We start from the raw sequence: 21,063 nt of genomic DNA on the forward strand, positions 1-21,063 counted from the left end.
CCGATTGAGCTCGGCTCTAGTAAACAGTGTCTATTATAATATACGAAACGTTTCGATGTTTGTCGTCCGTGTGGGAAACGTTCTCACGCTGCGCGGCCACGAAATGGAAGAAAAATACAGGATGTTGTTAAATCGTTGATACAAACTATTTTCATACTTTCAACCGTATTTACAATGTTCCTCGACCGCAAAACGGAAATAAGTTTGCAGAAAGAAATTGTATCGTTACTTTATAGGAGTGGAAACGAAATATCATAGCCGGTACAGGTTGTTCGCAAAATTGATGTATTTTGAGACTTCTGGGACGAAAGGGCTCTGAAAATATCCGTTCTATAAAAGTTCTGACTGAAATCTTTTTAAGGATCGAAACAATATTGTAACAATTATGAATAAAAAAGGTTCCTACGCATCCAGGCCCGTTTCAATTTGCGATGTAATAAGTGACCGAGTAATATTCCTTATTATTTTTATATTTATTATCATCATCATGATCATCATTAATATTAATATTAATATTCTTTATCATTATTGTTATCATTATCAGCATCATCATCGTCGACATCATCATCATAATCATAACCAGCATCATCATTATCATTATCGTCGTTATTACTATTATTACTATTATAATATTTTGCTCCACAAATATAATCGCGCGCCTTATCTATTAATATGTGTCTAAATTTGTATCCTTTGTTTATTTGTTGGTTGTTTTGTTTGTTTGTTCGAAACCCTGAGACTACGATTCTACCGCCACGGCGAATCGATGAACGTACACGAAGAATATGGTCGTTAAAGTCGCGGTAAACGCACGACCCCCGGAACCGACGCGTTTTCGTGTCAGACTCGTAAAAATATTTCTTTCCGGCTCCTCTTTTCCTTGAAACACGGGAACAACAACCGCGCCGAAATGTCAGCGGTTTTGACATCGAACATCGGTCGAAACTAATTCGAAATCAAAGATCGATCGACGAGCGGGAGCCCTCGACGCGACAACGACACGCGCGCCTGGCAACGATTAGTTCTTAGGCCTCTGAAAGAAAGAAACACAGAATGGTTCACGAATCGACGACACGTGCGGATGGAATACGCGTATAAATGTTTAAAAGACGCAAAACTCGGTGCGTCGAACAACGCGTATATCACAGCTGTATAGAGAAGCCTTATTCACTCGGCTGGGCAAACGAAAAAAAAAAAAAAAAAGAAAGAAAAGAGTTGTACAATCGACGATCTCACGAACGAAACAAGCGTACTAAAACATTCTCAAAACATCAAACCTGATAAACTACGACAAACGTTAACACACAAATTTAGCGAACCGGATGACAAGTCGCCACCAAATATTTCACGCAACAATTTTCTCGGAACTTACACGTCGAGGATCAACGCAACGAACAACACCGTTTCGTAGAACGGAACAAACGACGAGAACCGGTTGCAAGCGATATGAAAAGCACGAGACTGCTGTTCGCATGATCCCGCTCGTATTCGTCGCGTCGTCTGATTCGCAAATGAAGGACGAACGTCCGTGCCGCAGGTAATCGTGAAAGAAACTGATTGGAGGAAGGACACGCAATGCGTAAAGCGTCACACTGTGGACTGTTTTGCATCGTATATTTAAATGCAGTAGGATTAAACAAAGTTTCGAACGGGTAGGAGAACGAAGATGTAATACAGAAATCAAAAGGGAACTCGAAGGGGGGACGTGTCGCGATCATGCCGCCGAGAGAAACAATGCGATCCACATGTAATCCTGATATTATTGCACTACGAAACGTTACATGATTTATCCCGCGTCGCGGGATCGCCAAGGTCCTGACCGATCCTATCGATCGCGGGCCAAAACATTTGAACATCGGCCGAATCATAACGTCCTTACGATAAAATATTCATTCACAACGATTCCATTAAATAATTTTCTCTTTCCATCTTTTAATATCGACTAGTTTCTCTTCTTTTTTTTTCGCGCGAAACAACAAACGGCGGATCCAAAGAATCGGCGAGAACCTTGTCACAAGACCCAGCCGCGCGTAACACGGCAAATAAAAATTTCACCGGATCGGTTACAAACGCGCGTCTTTTATTTTTGAAAAATAAAATTTCGCTTTGCACGTGATCAGTGGCTTCTACGCGATATTTATCGATTTTGTACGCTTGGAGAAAGCGATATTATGCGGAAGATCCGTGCACAGATCCCAAGCCCTATCACAGGAGCATTTTCGGGTACCACAAAATCTACGCAAAAATGATATTCGAGGAATTTTGTGTGTTCCCACGATCGATCAATAATTTAATAAGACCAATTGTTCTACTCTTTATTGTTACATATGCATGATTTCGCTTGTTTATCTGGTTGTTTAAACGATTAATAGAGCCACATCCAAGACAGAATACCTATTGCAAAAAAAAAATAAAAAAGAATTTTCTTTTTAATATACTGGGAACCTCTGAAAGGTAACTGACCCGAGCTTCTTTTGATCTCCGAGAGTCCCTGCACAGATCTCGTTAACAATAATAACTAGATAATAAAGATCCCTGAATACATATAATATAGTAATATAATATAAGAAAACGGTTTTCCGTTGCAGATTATCGTTGAGTGGTTAGTTAGAGGTTAGTGCTGTACGTTGGATCTGAAGTTCAACCCTTTGCGATCCCAGGCCAGGATATCGCAGACAGAATTGCCAGAAATATTCCAGTTTGGAAGCACAAAGAGTCGATTACAAATATGAAATAAAAATGTCATTTCTTCGTCAAAATTACAAAGAAAAACCATTTGGTTTTTGGAAACGTAAACGACGGTCGAATTATTCGCGGCAGAGAAACAAAAGAGGTTGCGTAAAAGTTTTAGAGATGATATGGTTACCGAGAATAGAAGTGTATTAGGTATCTCTGTCTCTACACTGTGTATCGTAGAAGCAGAGCTACCCACAACGATGGAAAATCGTCTGATAAAACTTCTAAAATGGAAAGCGAAACGCGATGAACGTAAGAGAACGGAACAAGCGAAGAAAAGCCCTACCTCCGTTTGAAGTTGGAGTTGTACTTCATAAATTATATTCTCCAGTTAACAGTTATATATTCTCCTATGCTCTCTTGTGTGGCACGCGCGAATAACATTCTTTTTTTTCGCGATCATTTCAACAATCGATTAAATTTTTTCTTCAGCTCTCTCTCTCCTAAGAACCTGGCAACCTGGCCAAAGGTTCGTTCCCGAAACTATTCTTTCTTTTTCCGCGATATCTTGTACAAAAACACAAAATTAACACGAAAGCAGCATGGCCCTAAATGGAGAACGATCCAGCCATTCTTTTGCTCTTTTTTTTTTTCCCTGTTCACTGGCCAGCTAGCTCTTGGTTCACGTGATTGGTTCGATTTGTACAACGGCGCATACTAAATTCATTTCGCTGAACTAGAACTATGGATGTTCAATGCAGTACACACATCGATTTACATTTATAGCGGTCGTTACGACTGTTCGATAGTATTAAAACGTGCAGTTACCTCTACATATAAAACGACGTACCCTTTTTCATCGACACTATTAAAAATAGAGAGTTCGCGTCTTTTTCTAACCTCGTTATTGACTGAATCTTCCTTCTTTATTTTTTTTTTTTTATACTTTTTGCTTTAGAGAAAAGACGTAACTAAAATATCTGCAGCTACGTATGTAATTTTGATTAAACTTGGTGTGGTCATTTGGTAACACGATGCTAACTATATAATGTCAAACACCCACAGTTAGTTACATTTTCCATTTGATTTCTACGATCACCGGTATTGGTATCGGTGTTCCACGCGATCGTACCGATCAGTACACGTTAAATGAAAACGTTTTTATTTATTTTGTTTATTTGGTAGGTTCGTCTATCATTGTCGACAGATTCTCATATACTATCCTAAAGTGAGAGCTCCGGAAAAAAGCGTCTCGCATCTTGTACTAGGTACCCTATCCTGAAATAACATCGTTTTGTTTTTCTCTGTACCTGTAAATGGGGTACTCGAAAAGGAAAGTTTGGTTACTTCGACAAAAGTGTGTGCCTGCTATCCTAAAATTATTTCGCGTGTTTCAACGACTGCTGGAATCACTGGCCAAAGCTCCACGCTTCAACACTTTCGCTTGTCAAAAAAAAGCCTTTTTTTTTTTTGTTCATGAGTCTTTCTCTTAACGAAAAATAATAAAACTGCACAGTGTCCCTCCTCTTATTCTTTTTTTTTTTCCCATTTTTTCTCTCTTACGTCTCACTATCACTCACTGTGTGTTCGCTCACACTCCCAAGGACGCGACGAAACGTACCCTATATACTCACTGCCAGAGTGTTGTAAGTGTAAACGCTGATCATTCGTCGGCGAATGGTTCGAGCGCTTCTATAGAGTCCTTTAATACACATTTTTCTTTAAATCGAGTCCAAGTCGGCGCTTCATCGATAATGAGCAGCTTCTAACATTTCTACGAACAGCTTGTTCATAGGTACTTTTCCCGTTCGATAGACACTAGACCAAAATCTTCTAACAATTCCGTCGACCTGCCTGAGACCAGGCAACACTAGGAACATGTTTTGTGTGGCGCGAAGTGCTTGTCCTGGTCTTACCGCCGCCACGCAATCTGATAGGGCGTACAGAATAGTATCTCGAAAACGATAGAGCGCCTGTGGTTCGTCCCACCTCGCATCGCTGTTTGCCAATATTAATGCTTTTAACATGTAATATTCCTCCCTGGTTAAGCCCAACCGTTGAAGCCTCTCAACGATCTGAATACACTGTTCAACACACAAACGTCACCTTTAAGTTGATTAACATCATTAAAACACCGACGCGTTTCGATATAATGATATAATAATCGTATATGCGTTCAGACATGTACTCACATGCGTGTACAGCTCTGTACAGTGACATTCGCGTGCGAGTCGCTCGTCGAGGGTAAAATCTTGGGCAAACCTTAATCTACCGTTGTTTGGCATACTCCTCCATGCGAGGCTAAACGTTAATATCTCGGCCCACGTGCTCTGCAGAAGTCGCATCTGGTCGTTCAGAGCTAGAGTGCTGAATCCAGGGATCTGCTTCGCCCAACCTTCGAACCAACGATCCCAGAGATCTTAATTGTGCAACGTCTAAATAAGAATGGCTATATCCTAGGTAGAGCAACTATATCAATTACCGATTATCCCGACCAATTCTCGATCGTACAGGTCCGACAACTGACCAAGTATTCTTTGATCCGTGTCGAGAGTGTGGAACAGATTAGACACTTGCAACATGTCGGGCTCGCAGGCGGCCAAAGCTTCCAGCATTTTATTATCTACCGATAGATAAAACCGTTTACCGAATGTATTTTCATTGTATTTCGATGCAACGTCACGAAACGTGTTAAACCGAACGTTTTCGTGCCACGACGTAAAGCTACTAACAGAATCGAGCTTCGAGGATCGTGTAACACTTTCGCTACGATGGAGCTAACCGAAAAAGAGTTACCGCTACGTTTGAGGCCGGGTCACGAGTACGGAGTTGTGAAAACAAATACTACATCCTGGCAAACAAAATTACTTAGCTTTCGTACTAATGTAAGTAATCATACATTTTATCGATGTATCTAATACATTCTAATCTCAAAGTTACGAGAATAGCTAACAAGAGGACCACGTGGTACGTTACATACGTTTCAATGAGGCTTCGTGAATTAATTAACAGAGATTTCTGATACAAGTTATTAATGTAGTTTGAGTATGTAACGAATAACATTTCTTGTCAGTTTGTTCTTAATTTTTATTTTGATATCTTGTAAATTATGGAATAACTAAGCAAATGGCTACCTATGAAACCTCATTAAAATCAGTGTGTAATATATCATACAAACCCCTTGTAAGGGTTAAATGGATGAAGAAAACATTCACGGCATTAAAAATGTAATTAACTGATTATAAATGTAATACTGTCGATGAACTTCGTGTCGCAACAATGAAATATTTTAACGGTGAGCTGGACTGTTCGTGCACTACTATTGTAATTATTCGTCCACTACAATGGCCGTTCGTACGCGGGGACAAGTTCGCGGACGATCACTATAATAGCCTTTCGTAGCGAAAGGTTTAAGTGAATTGAAAGAAGCCGATAGCTTACTTATTATTTCGTTAGAACCTCCTGTTCCTACGTTTGCTAGAAACATATAAAAGATTAAAATTTAATCGTATCTATCATGATGTGCATCGCGCAGCTTCTACATACAGGGTGTTCGGCCAACCTTGGAAAAAATTTTAATGGGACATTCTAGAGGCCAAAATAAGACGAAAATCAAGAATACCAATTTGTTGATGGAGGCTTCGTTAAAAAGTTATTAACGTCTACACTTCCACCAGTATTGAATTTTTTTCTCGAAAATGCGCAGGATTTCAGGGGTAGGTCTATTCACCAAAAATGATTGTAATCGACCCCTGCAATCGAGAATAATTTTTCCAGAACGATTCGAAAGATTTTTTTTATCGAGAAATTTAGGCACATTCTCGAATTTTTTTCTCGAAAATGCGCAGGATTTCGGGGGTATGTCTATCCACCGAAAATGATTCTAATCGACCCCCACGCCCGAAAATAATTTTCTCAGAATGATTCGACATCTTTTTTTTTCGCCGAAAAATTTAAGGGGAATAGATGTACGCCTGGTCAGACATTTCAGTAAGGAATTTTTTTCTCGAAAGTGGTTAGGATTTCGAGGATATGTCTATTTACCAAAAATGATCGTAATTGACCCCCGCAACAGAAAATAATTTTTCCAGAACGATTTGAAATTTTTTAATTTGGTCGAAAAATTTATCCACCTACTCGAATTTTTTTCTCGGAAATGGTTAGGATTTCGATGATATGTCTATTGACCAAAAATGATTGTAATTGACCCCCGCAACCGAAAATAATTTTTCCAAAACAATTTGAAATTTTTTTGATTTTCGTCTTATTTGACCACTAAAATCTCCCATTAAAATTTTCCCCAAGGGTGGCCAATCACCCTGTATATAATGATGTGATCATAAACTTGATACTTGTAATACGATTTTAAAAAGTCACCTTCCAACGGGGCTGCCTTTATCGGTGTATAGGGATCCGTGGATCTCCTGTACTTTTGTCTGCCTCCTCGAACACGATCCAATCGGACCCCCTCTTTCAGCATACCCTGTCGAAGGCACTTCTGAAACCTGCACGCCTGGCACGCTTTTCTCCTGCGTTTGTTTATTTCGCACTCGCCATTCGCCGGACACGTGTACTCGATATTACCTGTGAAATTACTCGCTATTTTATCGTAATATACGCGGTCCTCGTCCAGGTAGCACCAACGTCGGTTCCACGAATAACAACAAACGTACATAAGTTAGTACAATCACTTATGGTTCAATATTTTTCTAATTATCGTTCGAAATTTAGCCCAAAGGTATCCGTATTTGAACGTATTACCGTTTAAATAATAGAAGAAAAACGAAAGACTCGCCGATACACACAAACGACAGTAATATGTTTCCTGTATTAGCTTTAACAATTATTGAATGCTTCGTAAACTGACGTGCAAATCCAAATGTGGAAAACACATTTACTACACAGCGTTAATCGTAAAAGGGGAATACAAAAGATGTTAATGGATGAGTCAAGGCGTCGAGCAATTATAATTAATCCGTTGATGCTACCTGGAAAACGCTGCGAAAAAAAATATTATTTATAATCACGAAGGAGCTCATCTTACCTTGTATCGTTCTTTTGAAAAACGCTTTGCACGCTTCGCAAGACGCGACCCCATAATGAAATCCACTCGCCACGTCCCCACACACGAGACAAAGCCTTCTAGGTATCATGTCCTCCTCTTTAACGCCTCCCTAAATAAACAGAGACAGTTCGATTTAGCGACTGTTTGCTCGTTACGTAAGCATAAAGTCCAACAAATAACGGCCAAAATAAGCACAGTTTAAAGTTTCGTTCAAACGTTTAGACCAGCTCTGTTTTTCAGCCTCGTTGTTATCGCGATTGGACACACCTATTTATGCATAACAATGCACTCTACACGCGGCGCAAACAACATCACGCGTCTATTGTACGTGTTAATCGTGTCCAGGACATTTGTAATTTTCGACCGCTATTGATCACCATTCTTTTACCATCGTTTAGCGAGTAATTACTATGCTAGTTCTCGTCTACAAGTAACGTCATAATCGTCACTACAAATCTTTAAACTATGCTTGGTCAGCTGTTCTTTGCGTACACTGATCGTAATCGATTTTACCTCAGGTGTACCCAAAGGCTGCGTTGTGGAGGAACAGTGATGATGCATTTCTGGACTGTCAGGACTACCTTCGCCCCCGCCATAGTCAGCCGGCATCTCCACCTTGCCGCATATCACCTGCAACAAAACAACGATCGCTTCAAATATGTCGCACAACGAAGACACAGTCTGGCTTACTTCAAACTGGTTTTAGGTCTCCAACTGATATTCTCAATTGTAAAAACCTCTCGTAAATACCTCTTGATGTTGAAGGGTGGTAGTCGGCGAACAAACTTGGTAGTTCTGCGTGGGTGTCGTAGGGTTCTCGATTTCCTGCTTGATGTTCGCCATGGTTCTGTTATTCCCGATCATGATTTCGGTGCCGGCACCGGACATCATACAAACCTGTAAAACAATTAAACTCGATCTTTGCGTCTATTTAACAAAACCGTCGGGCAACATTTATCCACCAATCTCTGAAACCACGTTCAGCAAGAAGCAAGTTCTCGATTGTTCCACGCTTATGATTTCCTTTTAAACGAGCCGCACGGGGCATATCCAGAAAACCGTGGAGAGACAGTCTGCCTTGCAGTCGGCTGCACTTTTTTTTTTCGTCGCTATTTTTAAGCACGACCAACGCCACAAGCATTTTTAGAATTGACTTCAGAAAATACGCAGTACATAGCGTCGATGTTCTTGGAATTCAAGCACGGACACTGCGGCACGGCGTGCAAAACCGGAGATGCCTTTTGCGCTAAAAAACAAACGAGATTCGCCGTTCCGAAAGAAGATTGAAATACACTTTGTACCCGTTGAAATATGTAATTGCTCGAGATCGAGCCTCGCGTTACCGTGCCCGATCAAAAACTCTCTGACGGAGATTGCCGGTTCCTCCTCTTTAAACCTAAGCACGCCCGCGATAAGTATTCCTCGCAGAAAAAAAAACCTTCCGTGCGAGTCGTGTTGGGTCAGACGTTTTAATCAGACGTAAGGGAAAATTACTCGACGCTGTCCACATTCTACTCGATCGTAGCACCACATTCCCCTTAATTCGAGACTATTCTTTCTTTATTCTAGCTCGAAACTCGTCAGGATTGGACATCTTACTTTGACAATTAAAAAGAGGATAATAAAGAGAAAATAATTGTACACTGAGAGACAATAGGAATAACGTGTCTACGTAAATATTCAAGCAATAAAAAGTCAAGGTGCAGGATCGTCCAGGAGCGTCAAGTTGGTGCAAATGGCACGCCTGTTGAGTATTGTAGCGAACCAGATCGTCTTAGAAAATAATTGCAATTACGAAGTTCGCGAAGGTTCCAAGGCCGCCATTTTGAATAAAAATTTCACCCACGTTCCAATACGGTGTAACCCCTTGATCCGTCTCGGTACGAAATTAGCCACGCGCGGAACGTCGTTTCGCTTTTTATCTGACTGTAAGATTGAAACATCGGAGGAACAATATTTCGCGCGCACCGATCAAACAATGATTAAGACAACGTTCGCGATTAGTTAAGCCATAAATGCTGATTTACAACGTGGCTCCGTGCTCGTCTCATCGTGGTGCAAGATCGAAAAGTTGCCGCCGTAATTCTATCGCGGCGGTTTAAATTAATTGACTCGAAAGGACATTTCCTCTTCTGCTCGTCTTCGAGCAAAGGAACGAGGCTACGGGACACGTAGGCTGGGAAAGAACAATCGTTGGTCGTGATTTGATTTCGAGACGCTTAATTCCTTATCGAAAATGAAATTCGTCCGAGTCTGGTAGGGAGGATCCCTTGGGCGAACGGTAGGTAGGGCGACGGAGAACAAAGTAACGGTGAAAGGATTGCGTAAGCCTGCTCTCCTCTCTCGTCCTCCTCCACTCCTTTCCACGACGGTGTCGTATATTAAATGCACACAGAAAGGAGGAAGAGGGGAAGAGGAAGGAGCGCAGAGTATCTGGTTAGCCTTGAACCTGACTTTTCTGCGGGATGCAGTTGCGATCGTTCGCGAGTAATACGAAAGGGAGACGCTGGAACGCGGTCTCGAGGAGATTTATGCGACGACCGGAGACGGGCGACCTTTTACTAGCAGCGGCGAACTCTTATCGCGTACGGTTGGCGACCATTTTCGAAACGATATCGTTCGAGCGTTTAATTTTAATTCACGGTGAATCGTGACGCAGCCGTTCACCGAGGGGGGAATAATAGCGAAAGCTGTACCGAGGCGGCGAACCTCGCGCGTTATCGATTTTATTAAACTTCGCGTCGCGTCTCGTCTCGTCGCGTTAACGCGCCTCTCGTAGAAACACGGGGCAAAAAAAAAAAGTTCCTCGCACCATTATTTAATATCCGTGTGGAACGCAGTCTCGTGACCCACGGGACTTAAATCGTATCCAACCAGAGTTGTTCGAAACGATTTTAAAAGATCCAGAGACCCCTTAAATTCCTATTGAAAATGAATCATAGTAAAGAGATCCAATGGCGCCCATAATAGAAATCTCGTCCCACGGTTGTAATTCATCCGTTTCCTGAGCTTCCCACTATCAAACTGACGTGGAAATTCCATTCGTAGTGTCTACGGGCTCTGTTTATGCGCATTGCCTTGGTAATCCATACAACGTACGGAAACTTGTTTGACCTTCGTTTTCGTAACGTAATCTTAGACTTCAATTTACTGGGGCAACTAATAGCGAGATTAATGCACGTAATGGCATAAATAATTACCGTGCGCGAATAATTAATAAACAACGCAAGCTCGGCTCCTTATCGACGTTACTCCTATACTGCGCAGAATCGAGTCGCTATATGGACTAATGTGGCCAGATTTATGAAACTCGTGTGCATCGGGACTGCGACTGTTCCGCGTAATCCGGGTTGCCTAGTTGCATTATTTTTGACGTCAGCGGACAGGAAACTCTTTTGACCCACTGAACGATGCAGTTGGCGTACAAGGAATTGGAAAGAAAAGGTCGACTTTAACAGAATATTCCTGTTTCTTTGATAATTGTATTATTAATAATTCGATTCAAAGTTCTAGGACATTATCAATTTTGTTCTCGAATAAAAAAAGTTCCAAAAAGATCGTTCTTTTTTATGTGGAATTATTGGACCAACCCCCTAATAAATAGCTACCGATGGTCAGACGGAAAGAAGGAAGAACCGTCGCGAGGAGACCAAGAATAGAAAAGAAACAAAGCGAAGTATCGAAGCATCTGGTTAACCTCGAACTTGACTAGCCGTGCGAATTGCTTCGCGCGTGCGTCTCCCACGTTCGGATTAATGAAATAAAAACCGCCGGCCAACGTGCGCGCGGAGTCGGTCCTGACGACGTAACGACGAGCAGAGAAGAGTCCCCCGTATCGCAGCCAGTTCTCTCGTTTCGATCGTTACGAACGGAGAATAGGACTAACAAAAAGTGGGCAACTTTCGAAAAAAAAAGAAAAGCAAAGTTAGAAACGCCGTAGAACAGAAGATTGCGCAAGCGGACCGCGTTGCATTCGCAGACTATCGTTTTTCCCGCCATCAGCCTTCCCTGCCCCGAGCACAGGCCGTTCGATTAAGCGGTTACCGAAACCCAGACGGAAGGAACGGACGAAGAATGGAAAAAGAAAGAGAAACGTATCGCGCGCTGCTATCTGGCTAGCCTTGAACTTGACTTTTCTGCGAGTGGGAGAGAGAGAGAGAGCGAGAGAGACGGGGCCGCGTTCGCGAAGGCCGCAAAACGCGCCAACACAATTTTAGCCGTCGCCGAACACCGACGGAAACAGCCGACCACGGCGACCTTGAATCCCTCCATCCGACTGCTGTTTCTCTCTCGCTCCGTTTCTCGTCCACTCTCTCTCTGTCCCACCATTATCCCCACTACCAGACGACGTCGCAGACTCCATAACTACCTCTCTCTCTCTCTCTTTAACCGTCTTTCTTCCCTCCATCTTTACTCATCTCCCTTCGTTTCAGCTTCCTCGTGTTTGGCTGTTTCGCAGCGGTGTCTCGGTCCGCTCGTTCCCCCGTTCGCCCGTCCGCGGATTCTGACAGAACGAGGAACCGTAGCGTAAATCCTGAGGGCGGAATCGGACCGAATAGGAATCTCCGCCAGGCTCATCTTTAACCGCGACATTCTTACACGGGGGATCTATCCGATTACGCGGACTAGACGGGCCCCGATCCTTGGAATCGTTGAATCCTTAAAACACCCGCATGCCTTGAAAAACTCGCGCGAAATCGTCCGCTTGTATTATTTCGCATCGCGCTGGCGACCTCTGAGCGCGATTCGACGGCGAATCAAGGCCACCGGCTGTTTCGTTTCGAATAAGGTTTTCGTGTTGCATACACGAGAGCGCGCGCGCGCGCGCGTGTAACCGAAAAAAAAAATCGTGCCCATGATCGGAGGGGCGTCCGTTTTTAGAGGAGGCCGTGACCCAAATATCGATTGCGCTAACAATTTCAGTTCTATCGCGATAACGCGGCTTAATTACGATCGAAGTATGTACATACGTCTCCTCATAACGATTTCGTTTATTATTTAAGCAACGTTCGACGGCCACGATGAAACGGGCAGCCCTCGCCCACATGCTTTTTTTCGCTGCCAGCCGTTCCGAGGTTTCGTTAGGACGATCCGTGCATAACGTACAGTTGGTCGCGAATGCCAAAGTCGTAAAGGAATCGTGACGCAAAATTTTCCAACCATTGTCATATTTTCAGATTGCAGGCGAGTTGTACGAAGACTGCGCGGAAGAATTTCACAAGAGTAATAACCGTCTGACAATTACGCGATGTTATAAGACTGTACGGCAGCAAGTGGAATCAGTAACATTGAGTTTATTGAGTCGATTGCAGTCGGAACGAAATACCTCGGTATATTAAGAAGATATTTTTAATGTCAAGATGCTTGGGGTCCTCGTATTACCGAAGACGTCGAGCATCTTAAAACACTAACGTTAAATAACTGTTGAACTACTAATCGTCTGGCCATAAAACTATATATCAATAACTTCCGCATCTCCAGAACTAACACTCTGCAAAATCCCACTAAAAAGTACGAGTCACGCTTGAGTACCGCAAGACCGACGAGTGTCTCTATCATCATTGATGATACGGAAATAGTTCCGAGGAAGGAAATGCACGATTGTAGAGAAATAAAACGCGTTTAAAGTTGCCATTAAGTAAGAGCGAGTGAAAACTTGTTTTCCCTCTCGAGCAGGCTTGCACAGACACGCGCAGGCCGAGCGTTGCAACGCAAACGAAGGTCCAACGGTGAATCATCTAACATTTTTCGCGTGTACCGTCTGCGTTCGACTCGAGAGGGAAAGCATGCGATAGACAGGTGTGCGCCACGCCTCTGTCTCCGATGCACCTTTAAATATTTTTACTTCCTCTCGAAACTTTCATTCTTATTCGTTGCTCCGTTAACCCTGATATTATGGCAGCTTAATAAATAGTGAATCGAAAATGGAACGCTAATGTGGCGGAAACCTATAGACACCCCCCGACCACAGGATGGTTCCCAATCGAGTCCGAGCCGCGACGCGCGATATCGAAATTTTCAAGGTGCGCGCGCAAGTCTCGCCCATCCTCTTTTTAAACAGGTCGATTATGTAAGCAAAAAAGAAGCCTGGTCGGCGGAGGCGAGATGAAGAAAAAGAAAACGTTCGCTTCTCGCAGTCGCTACATTTTAACTTGTAATTCCTCGATCGCGAGTCCTTGCTACAAATTAGAGCGTCTCGCGGTTCGTCGACGATGAAAAAGGCGACATCGATCGCTGCGCGTTTCGCGTTGAACCGAGAAACGCTGGACACGCGTCCCGCCTCGATGTAAGCGCGGACGAGCGATATATTAGCACGAACGAAGAAGCTTTCACATAAATAAGAATAATAATACTGATAATAATAATACAATTATCGTCCTCTTAATCGAGAATAACATTTCTATACGATACTCTTGCGTTGCATGTTTTGAAATATGAAAATGGCGTCGTTAGTCGCATCGATCTACACCAACACCATCTAGCAGAAGATAGACATTCCGTTCGATTAAATAACGCGAACTCATTATATCTGTTATCGGGCCTTAACGATGCACGGTTTCGATTAAAATCGTTCTGCATAATATTCTGTGTCATTTAAAAACAGTGGCACCGCAGTTGCGCCTGACAAGCAAACCTCAAGCAGAGCGATAAGAGGCGCATCATTCCACTCGAATCGTTGATAAGCGGATTATCGGCGAACGAAACGACTTGGCTGTCGACTCGCGCCCGAATTTCATTCGACTAATGAACTTCCACTCGATGAATAAGCGTTTCGTAATTTTGCACCGATAATTGCAACGACCAAACGTTCTTTAACCTGACTGATGCCAGATGAATAGATCACGGTTAGATCAGACGCCTAAAGATGATGTATTCTCAAGGAAATATCGGAGGAAGAATTTCCTTCCATTAAAGCAGGACTAACGGAGCGTGACGTCAAATGCTATAAGTGTTCGGCCAATTTTAGTATCGCGAATAGTGGCAGATCGGCAATCACACAACATTTGCAGATACCAAGATAACATTTTTAGATGACATAGTGAAACAGTTCACGCTAAAAGCGCATCTTGATGTTATTCCGTGCAACATAATCACGAATCTCGGTCGAACATCAAAATAAATCAAGAAAGGTTACGAGGAAAAATAGTCTCGTGCCAAAACGAAACCGGAAGTGAGCATTTACAATGTTTTCGGTTCACGGTCCGTTGCTTTCACTGAGGTAAATTATGTTGCTATTTATACAGAGTGTTCCATTAATGGAAACATTAAATTGAGCAACTAGAAAATTAGTTGCGAATAAAATCCTTAGGATGGTCGCTAAGCAACAAGTAAGGTTGGAGGTAGTAGCGGGAATAGACTGTACAGGGCTACTACTTATTAGATTTCGGTTATCTCGATCATTGGACGGATTTTCAGTTCCGATTTCCTGCGATAAACGAGGTTCCAGGGTACTTCCGTCGGATGTACTCCCGTTAAAAAATGGAAAAAAAAATAAAATAGAAGAGTCGTAGCTGCAACTACACGAAGTTCTTGCAACAAGTTTGTTGCAACGACCCTGAATTATTACAATAATCGTGATATGGCAATATTACACGAGCACGCGTAGGCGGTTACAGAATTAGAAGTTCAGAGAACGAATCGATTCCTCGAGGATGAAGACCCTGGGTCGCGGTCAAGGCAAGAGAGCTTCGGTAACAACTATGCTCTCTCCGTTTTCGCAGCGAGTTTATCCAATAAAAGAAAGCGCAATAACGAGTCGGCATAATAACGTCGCGACTATCACCCGGCTAATTTAGGAACGACGTTCCTTCGCTCCGAACGTCTCGAGTATCCTGTTATGTGTTCGCCAACGGCGCTTCGAATTGCTTCATCTCTGCTCGTCATCTTTGGCTCGTGGATTTCTCCGCGCTTAAAGCTTTAATGGTATATTCCCACTCGTGCAATTACGAATAATGTTTCAGAATCTGTAAAAAAATAAAAGTTGACGGTTAGATCTTTGTCGGCCGTTGTCACGTGCGCGTGACTTCGCTGATTCGGTGTCAACGTCATCGTCTACTTATTACGATCGCTCGTTACCGTATCTCTAGAAAGCTGCTCCAAGCTGCGTTAAATCGATCGACGAATCGTCTGTCGAAAGCAGTTGTTGGTCGAACGAGTTAAATTGACGCAAGTCGACCCGTAAATTTCGATGTACATAAGTATGTGTGCTGCGAGCCATCGGTATGTCTGGTATTGAAAATATGGCGGATGTACGTACGGCTAATATGGACAGATCGAATAGACCGTGTCTGGCGATAAACGAATACAAGAAAGGAAAGTAATCGAGCAGCTGCTATTGCGTATTCATTTTTCGAAGCAAAAATCGCACGTAAGAGATTATAGCCTGTTTCGCGCATTGTCCAAGGTTAGGGGCTGGCCCGGCTCTCCGATGACGTCACCGACGCGTCTCGTGGCCACAAACTTCCACCCCCACTACCGGCGTGTTCCGAAAGCCGATGATTACACGGCGCGTTCCTTGCAAAAGCAGACAACACAGCTACGCGACCGCGGTAGCCTAATGGCAGGCGCCCCGCCGTGTTTCGTCATTAGATAAGAAACCTACCGAGGCTTTTTCACGGACAATAACAAGATCGATCAAAAAACCCGTGGGATTACCTGTTACTATACCGTACCAACCCTCCAACCTTCGTATTAATAATCGAACAAGAACAATCTCGATGATTTTGGAACCATTGCGTCGTTCTCGACGATCGACAAAAAGATAGCACATCTTATAAAACTGAATATCATCCGCGGTATTTACTTCAACGGAATTCCAGGAATTAAAACGGTGCAACAATTCTATAAATCTTTACCAAACAGATTCATTGAAATTATTAGATGCAAAGGAGGTTCTACGAAAATCATTAATTGTTTTACGTTTAAAGTTTTTCGTTAAGTATGTTGTCATTTTGTCCCTCTATATCTTGTAAATAATTGTATTTCTTTAAATAAAAATAGATAGATTAAGGAATGTTCGTTTCATTTTATCTATATGTATCAACAAGGACAGCCTGAAAAGCTGAATTCGTAATGTTTAATAAACGATAGTTACAATAATTTGGAAGTGTGGTATCTTTTTGTCCCGGAGTGTACATGCTCCCCGAACCCCCTGTATAACGAGGATTTGGACGCACTCGGTTCATACGTGCCAGGCGAGCACGTGTACGCGCGATCATCGCGCGCAATTTCGCTACGGTAACGAAGGTGCGAAGAGCGAGAGAGAGAGAGAGAATTAAAACGAAGCAAGACCTTCGTTGAGAGCGCGTGTCTACATACGCGCGAACACGGCCTTCGCAATGGTACTTGAACGCTGCTCGAACGCACTCTTTCCTGTCTCGCAAACATCGACGGTTACTTTGAAATATCACCCCCACCCCCTCCCCCCCCAGAAAAATGTAACAGATTTTACGAATGCTCGTCTCGGACGAGAAACACCGATCCTAACCTCGCGGTATCGAAAATAGCACGAACGAGAAACGCCTTCGTCGCGAAAATAAATCCATCTTCGCCAGAAATGGGAATCCATAAAGGCTCAAGTGTTCGTGGCTAAACGGAGGTTTGAGCCTTCGACTCGTAACGGATTTGAAAGCTTCTCTAACTCAAGGTAAAAGAGTCAAGGGTCCGAAAATATCGGGTGACGCATCCACGCGACGAATATTTTTTTTATCAGCTTTCCAAAGGTCGGCTCTACTCCACCGACTCTTCCCGTCGACGATCCACCATTTTATTTCCACGGCAGCGTCGAGGCCTGTCCTATACGCCTCTCGATGAAAATTAATTGTAACATTAGTTTACGATCAATTTTAAATTAAATAATATCTTTGATAATTAATGGTAATTTTTTAAACGAATTATCTGTGTTCTTACGTTTCACGCGCTAAAACCGAAATCAAACGTCCACGCAGTTATCGTTCGCAAGGGCAAACGATAAAATCGGCCAATATTTGTTCCACGGAACATCGTTTTATCGACGCTGACACGGATCGAGTTCAAGAACGCGTCAGTGACGATGTCGGTACACGCGTTCGTCGAAAGGCTAAGTAAAATCAGAGCGAACGAGACGAGATTCCACAGTCCTCTTGTTCCTTGAGCACGTGGAATTGCGTAAGACCGGTATTGCGTGGGCGTAGATGCGTATGAGAGCGGCTTTAATGCCTCCGAGCGACCAGACACCATGCCTACAAGTCACGACACACACACAATTACGAGAGCCCCCATAGTTTACGAATAATTGCCATAAAAGCATAATTTAACGTGACCAGATTTACAGAACGTCAATGAAAGACAGTACAAACCAAATTATAACCTCCAAAGATTGACTTTCTCGAAAATCGTGCACGCAAGAACTCTCTCTTACCGCCACTTCCGTAAACGGTAAAAACTATAAGGAAACATGCACGATATTTTACGCTCGATAAACGTAGCTGTCTTCGTTATCGGTAAAGTATGCGTTAACGATCCTGGAACGGGGCTGGAAAGAGAATCGACGATCAAAACATCGAAGACTTTTCGAACGATCAAGATTATTGACAGTCTGACGTAAAACTGTTATTTTATCAGTTATCGTCGAAATCGATTTGTATATCAACGTGTGCAAAATTCAATTATCGCAAAATAATCATCGTGACTCCTTTTCTTTTTACATTTCGAGGAACAGTTGAACGAAGTTCATATACGGGTGTTTTAACGGGAAATAAATCAAAGTAAGCTTCGTGGAAATTTGCTCTAAAATCGAGTAGAAACGACAGAAAATTAACTAAACTTCGCAAGGAACGAGTAATTTGCTGGAACCGTGAAGAAAAAAAAGGGTATCCGGTAAGAATTTCTAGGCTCGAGTCGCCTGTTCAGGTGTTTGGTGCCATCAAAACAAACAAGTTTGTCATTCCAACATTCGTGCGCGTCGAGCGTTCAAAACATTTCAGCTCCTATCCTACCGTTATGGAACGTATTCGAGCACGCTACGCTTAATCGTCTAATTTTACCGGCTCGCGAATTCGGCTGTTCGTCAAACGAAAACGCAGATCCAACATCGGATCACCGGTAACGTTAAAAAAGCCGGGGCATGCCTGGAAAAACGATCGGCGAGCCACAAGAGATTGATTACCTAACAGACACGTCGTAACGTAATAACCGAGTTGTCGCTAAAACTGACTGACGGTACACAGATAATACGTATTCGTATATCATCGGAAAACAAGAAAACTCGAGCGTGCCCACGGTGTGCATCGAAACCGTTCTGCACGTGAAAACTGTCGGATCCGAAAACAACAAAATTCCACGAGGCGGTCAAAACACAACATTCCTTCGAAGGACACGCAAAAAGACATCCTTTTGCTTCGACACGTACGAACTGTTTTAACTGTTTTAACTAGATAGGCTCTCGAAACGATCAACGTTCGTCGTGATGCTCGTTCGAGAAAGATTAACAACGGAGGCAGGCATGGAAACGCGCGCGCAGCACGTAAACAAAGCCACGAGATCGAACGAAAAGAAGAAAGAGGTTATGTGATGACACCTACCACATCGTACATCCAGGAATCCATGGCATCTGTCGGTAGCTTCCACAATGGCACGGAGACTCAATGACGCTGATCCCTTACACTTTTCCACCAGAAAAAAGCGAAAACGATCACGAGCCGGAGGAATCTAATCATTCACAACGTACGCGGAGATAGAGGCACGCGCGCGCACACGCGATGTGAACACTACCCCCTACCACGACGTTCACGGCCCGACGAGTCGTACGCGACTGACGGCCAATACAGAGGATACGGTAATACTCGGAGCCAGCCGATCCTAACACCGGGCGCCACAAATCCGTGAAACGCACTTTTACTACACTAATTACCTTATCGCAAGCATAGGATTGTCCCGGAATATTTGATACCAGGGAATAGACGATTAACACGAGCAAAAGAATAAACCAAGAATGCACTGTGCGTACTTAACCAACAAACTTGCAAGTTTCGTCTTCGCGTACCGATCTATATCGCACGCGTCGACCAAATACATACGATTATAGGTTACTATCGTGCGTATTAATTAGCTATGTGCGTACTAATTAGCTACACGCGTAACATGTTACGATGCAAATAGTGACTCTAATCGTCGATGTTCTCAATATTGACATTAATTTATGCAAAATCCAATCCTTTTAATGACGAAACGCGAACAGTCTATAGGCCGACTTATTGAGGTAGTATGTGGTATATATAAAACAGAACTCCCAACTATGACCTGAATATTTGAGATATTCGACAGTTAGAGGGAAATGAAAATTTGAATATCATGCAATTTCATATAGCTTCACTGCCTCTTCCTCAACCTCATGAGACTGTTGGGAGGCATGGTTCTAAATTACCCTTGAGTATATAGGTTCATAAAAATGTATTATTAAATAGAAATATTTCGCTCCCAGCCTGAAAGTATTATTTTATTTTGTGTGATCCAGTAACGAAAAAGGTTGTGCGCCACTGTTCTAAACAAAGAAATGAAGATCAGCGAAATATGTATTCTATTCATAGACCCACCGGCAAAGTTCTCTAGTCACTCTCACTTTTCCTTGCACAATTCACCTTCGAAATATTCAACATGCGAATCATTGCGTTTTCACGGTCTTCGAATCGACTTTCGACCGTGTGTATCGACGATAAAATCACCGACCACTCTAATCTCCGGCACAGCTGTTATCGCTTCGTACGAGTACGAGCAAAATGTCGCTGTAAATATTGTCATGGTCATGACCAATCGGTCATTAACTCTTGACTCCCGGATCACCTTGAAACAAGTCGAGATACATATTCGATTCAAATTTCTCCTGCGTACATTCGGAATCCTAATTAACCGGGAATTCTCTTAGACAATTGACCCCCTTCGAGTATTCTGAATAACGGGTTGGTCGTATAAACGACAGCACAATTAGGTAACGAGCGTAGGACTCTCATGGAACGCAACGGTGCGGCATTACATACACGTACGACGCAATTGAATTTTCAAACGCAAGTAGATCGATGGAGCCCCAAATCTCTCCATTTACCCCCATGCTTGACACATTGGTCCCGTGCACGGCTCCGAGTTGATACGCTACTGGCGTTATGCGTGCTACGTGTATATCGCGATGGAAGGGTGAGTGGGTGGGAGACGGGGGCGGTGGCTCTGACGGCAGAGTGGCGGTGGAGGTGGTGGTGTCGTGGCGACGGTGGTGGTAGCACTGGAGGCGGCGGCGGTGGCTCGTCAGTCGACGGAGGAGGAGAAAGGCGGTCGGGTGGCCTTGAACTTGA

The 21,063-nt window shown here is 43.1% G+C and overlaps 1 protein-coding gene across 2 annotated transcripts; it reads right to left on the reverse strand.

The window, feature by feature from the left end:
• Positions 1–559: 559 nt before the first annotated feature.
• On the reverse strand, positions 560–20,107 carry LOC122398736 (steroid hormone receptor ERR2). Of its 2 annotated transcripts, XM_043398876.1 has the most exons (9): positions 19,303–20,107; positions 8,492–8,638; positions 8,255–8,371; positions 7,721–7,850; positions 7,054–7,275; positions 6,118–6,153; positions 5,159–5,299; positions 4,869–5,071; positions 560–4,760 (listed from the first exon to the last, which is right to left on the reverse strand). In XM_043398876.1, exons 1-9 carry the CDS (start codon positions 19,324–19,326, stop codon positions 4,422–4,424), a joined length of 1,359 nt encoding a protein of 452 aa, XP_043254811.1. In that variant the 5' UTR covers positions 19,327–20,107; the 3' UTR covers positions 560–4,421. The 2 variants fall into 2 exon arrangements, with proteins under 2 accessions (XP_043254811.1, XP_043254812.1); XM_043398877.1 differs by lacking the exon at positions 6,118–6,153 and having other exon boundaries at positions 7,054–7,260.
• Between the last annotated feature and the right edge of the window lie 956 nt (positions 20,108–21,063).

The sequence above is a fragment of the Colletes gigas genome, unplaced genomic scaffold (genome assembly GCF_013123115.1).
Source record: "Colletes gigas isolate AHSC1104 unplaced genomic scaffold, ASM1312311v1 Colletes_gigas_Sc00012, whole genome shotgun sequence".
NCBI classification, from domain to species: domain Eukaryota; kingdom Metazoa; phylum Arthropoda; class Insecta; order Hymenoptera; family Colletidae; genus Colletes; species Colletes gigas.

Bases quoted from the DNA above. Each gene is read 5' to 3' on its own strand.
- LOC122398736 (XM_043398876.1), bottom strand. From the start codon at position 19,326: ATGGATTCCTGGATGTACGATGTG. The intron at 8,372-8,491 runs GTATTTACGAGA...GTTTTGTTGCAG, and splicing joins CCACCCTTCAACATCAAGAG to GTGATATGCGGCAAGGTGGA. The intron at 4,761-4,868 runs GTGAGTACATGT...TGTGTTGAACAG, and splicing joins GTACAGAGCTGTACACGCAT to TGTATTCAGATCGTTGAGAG.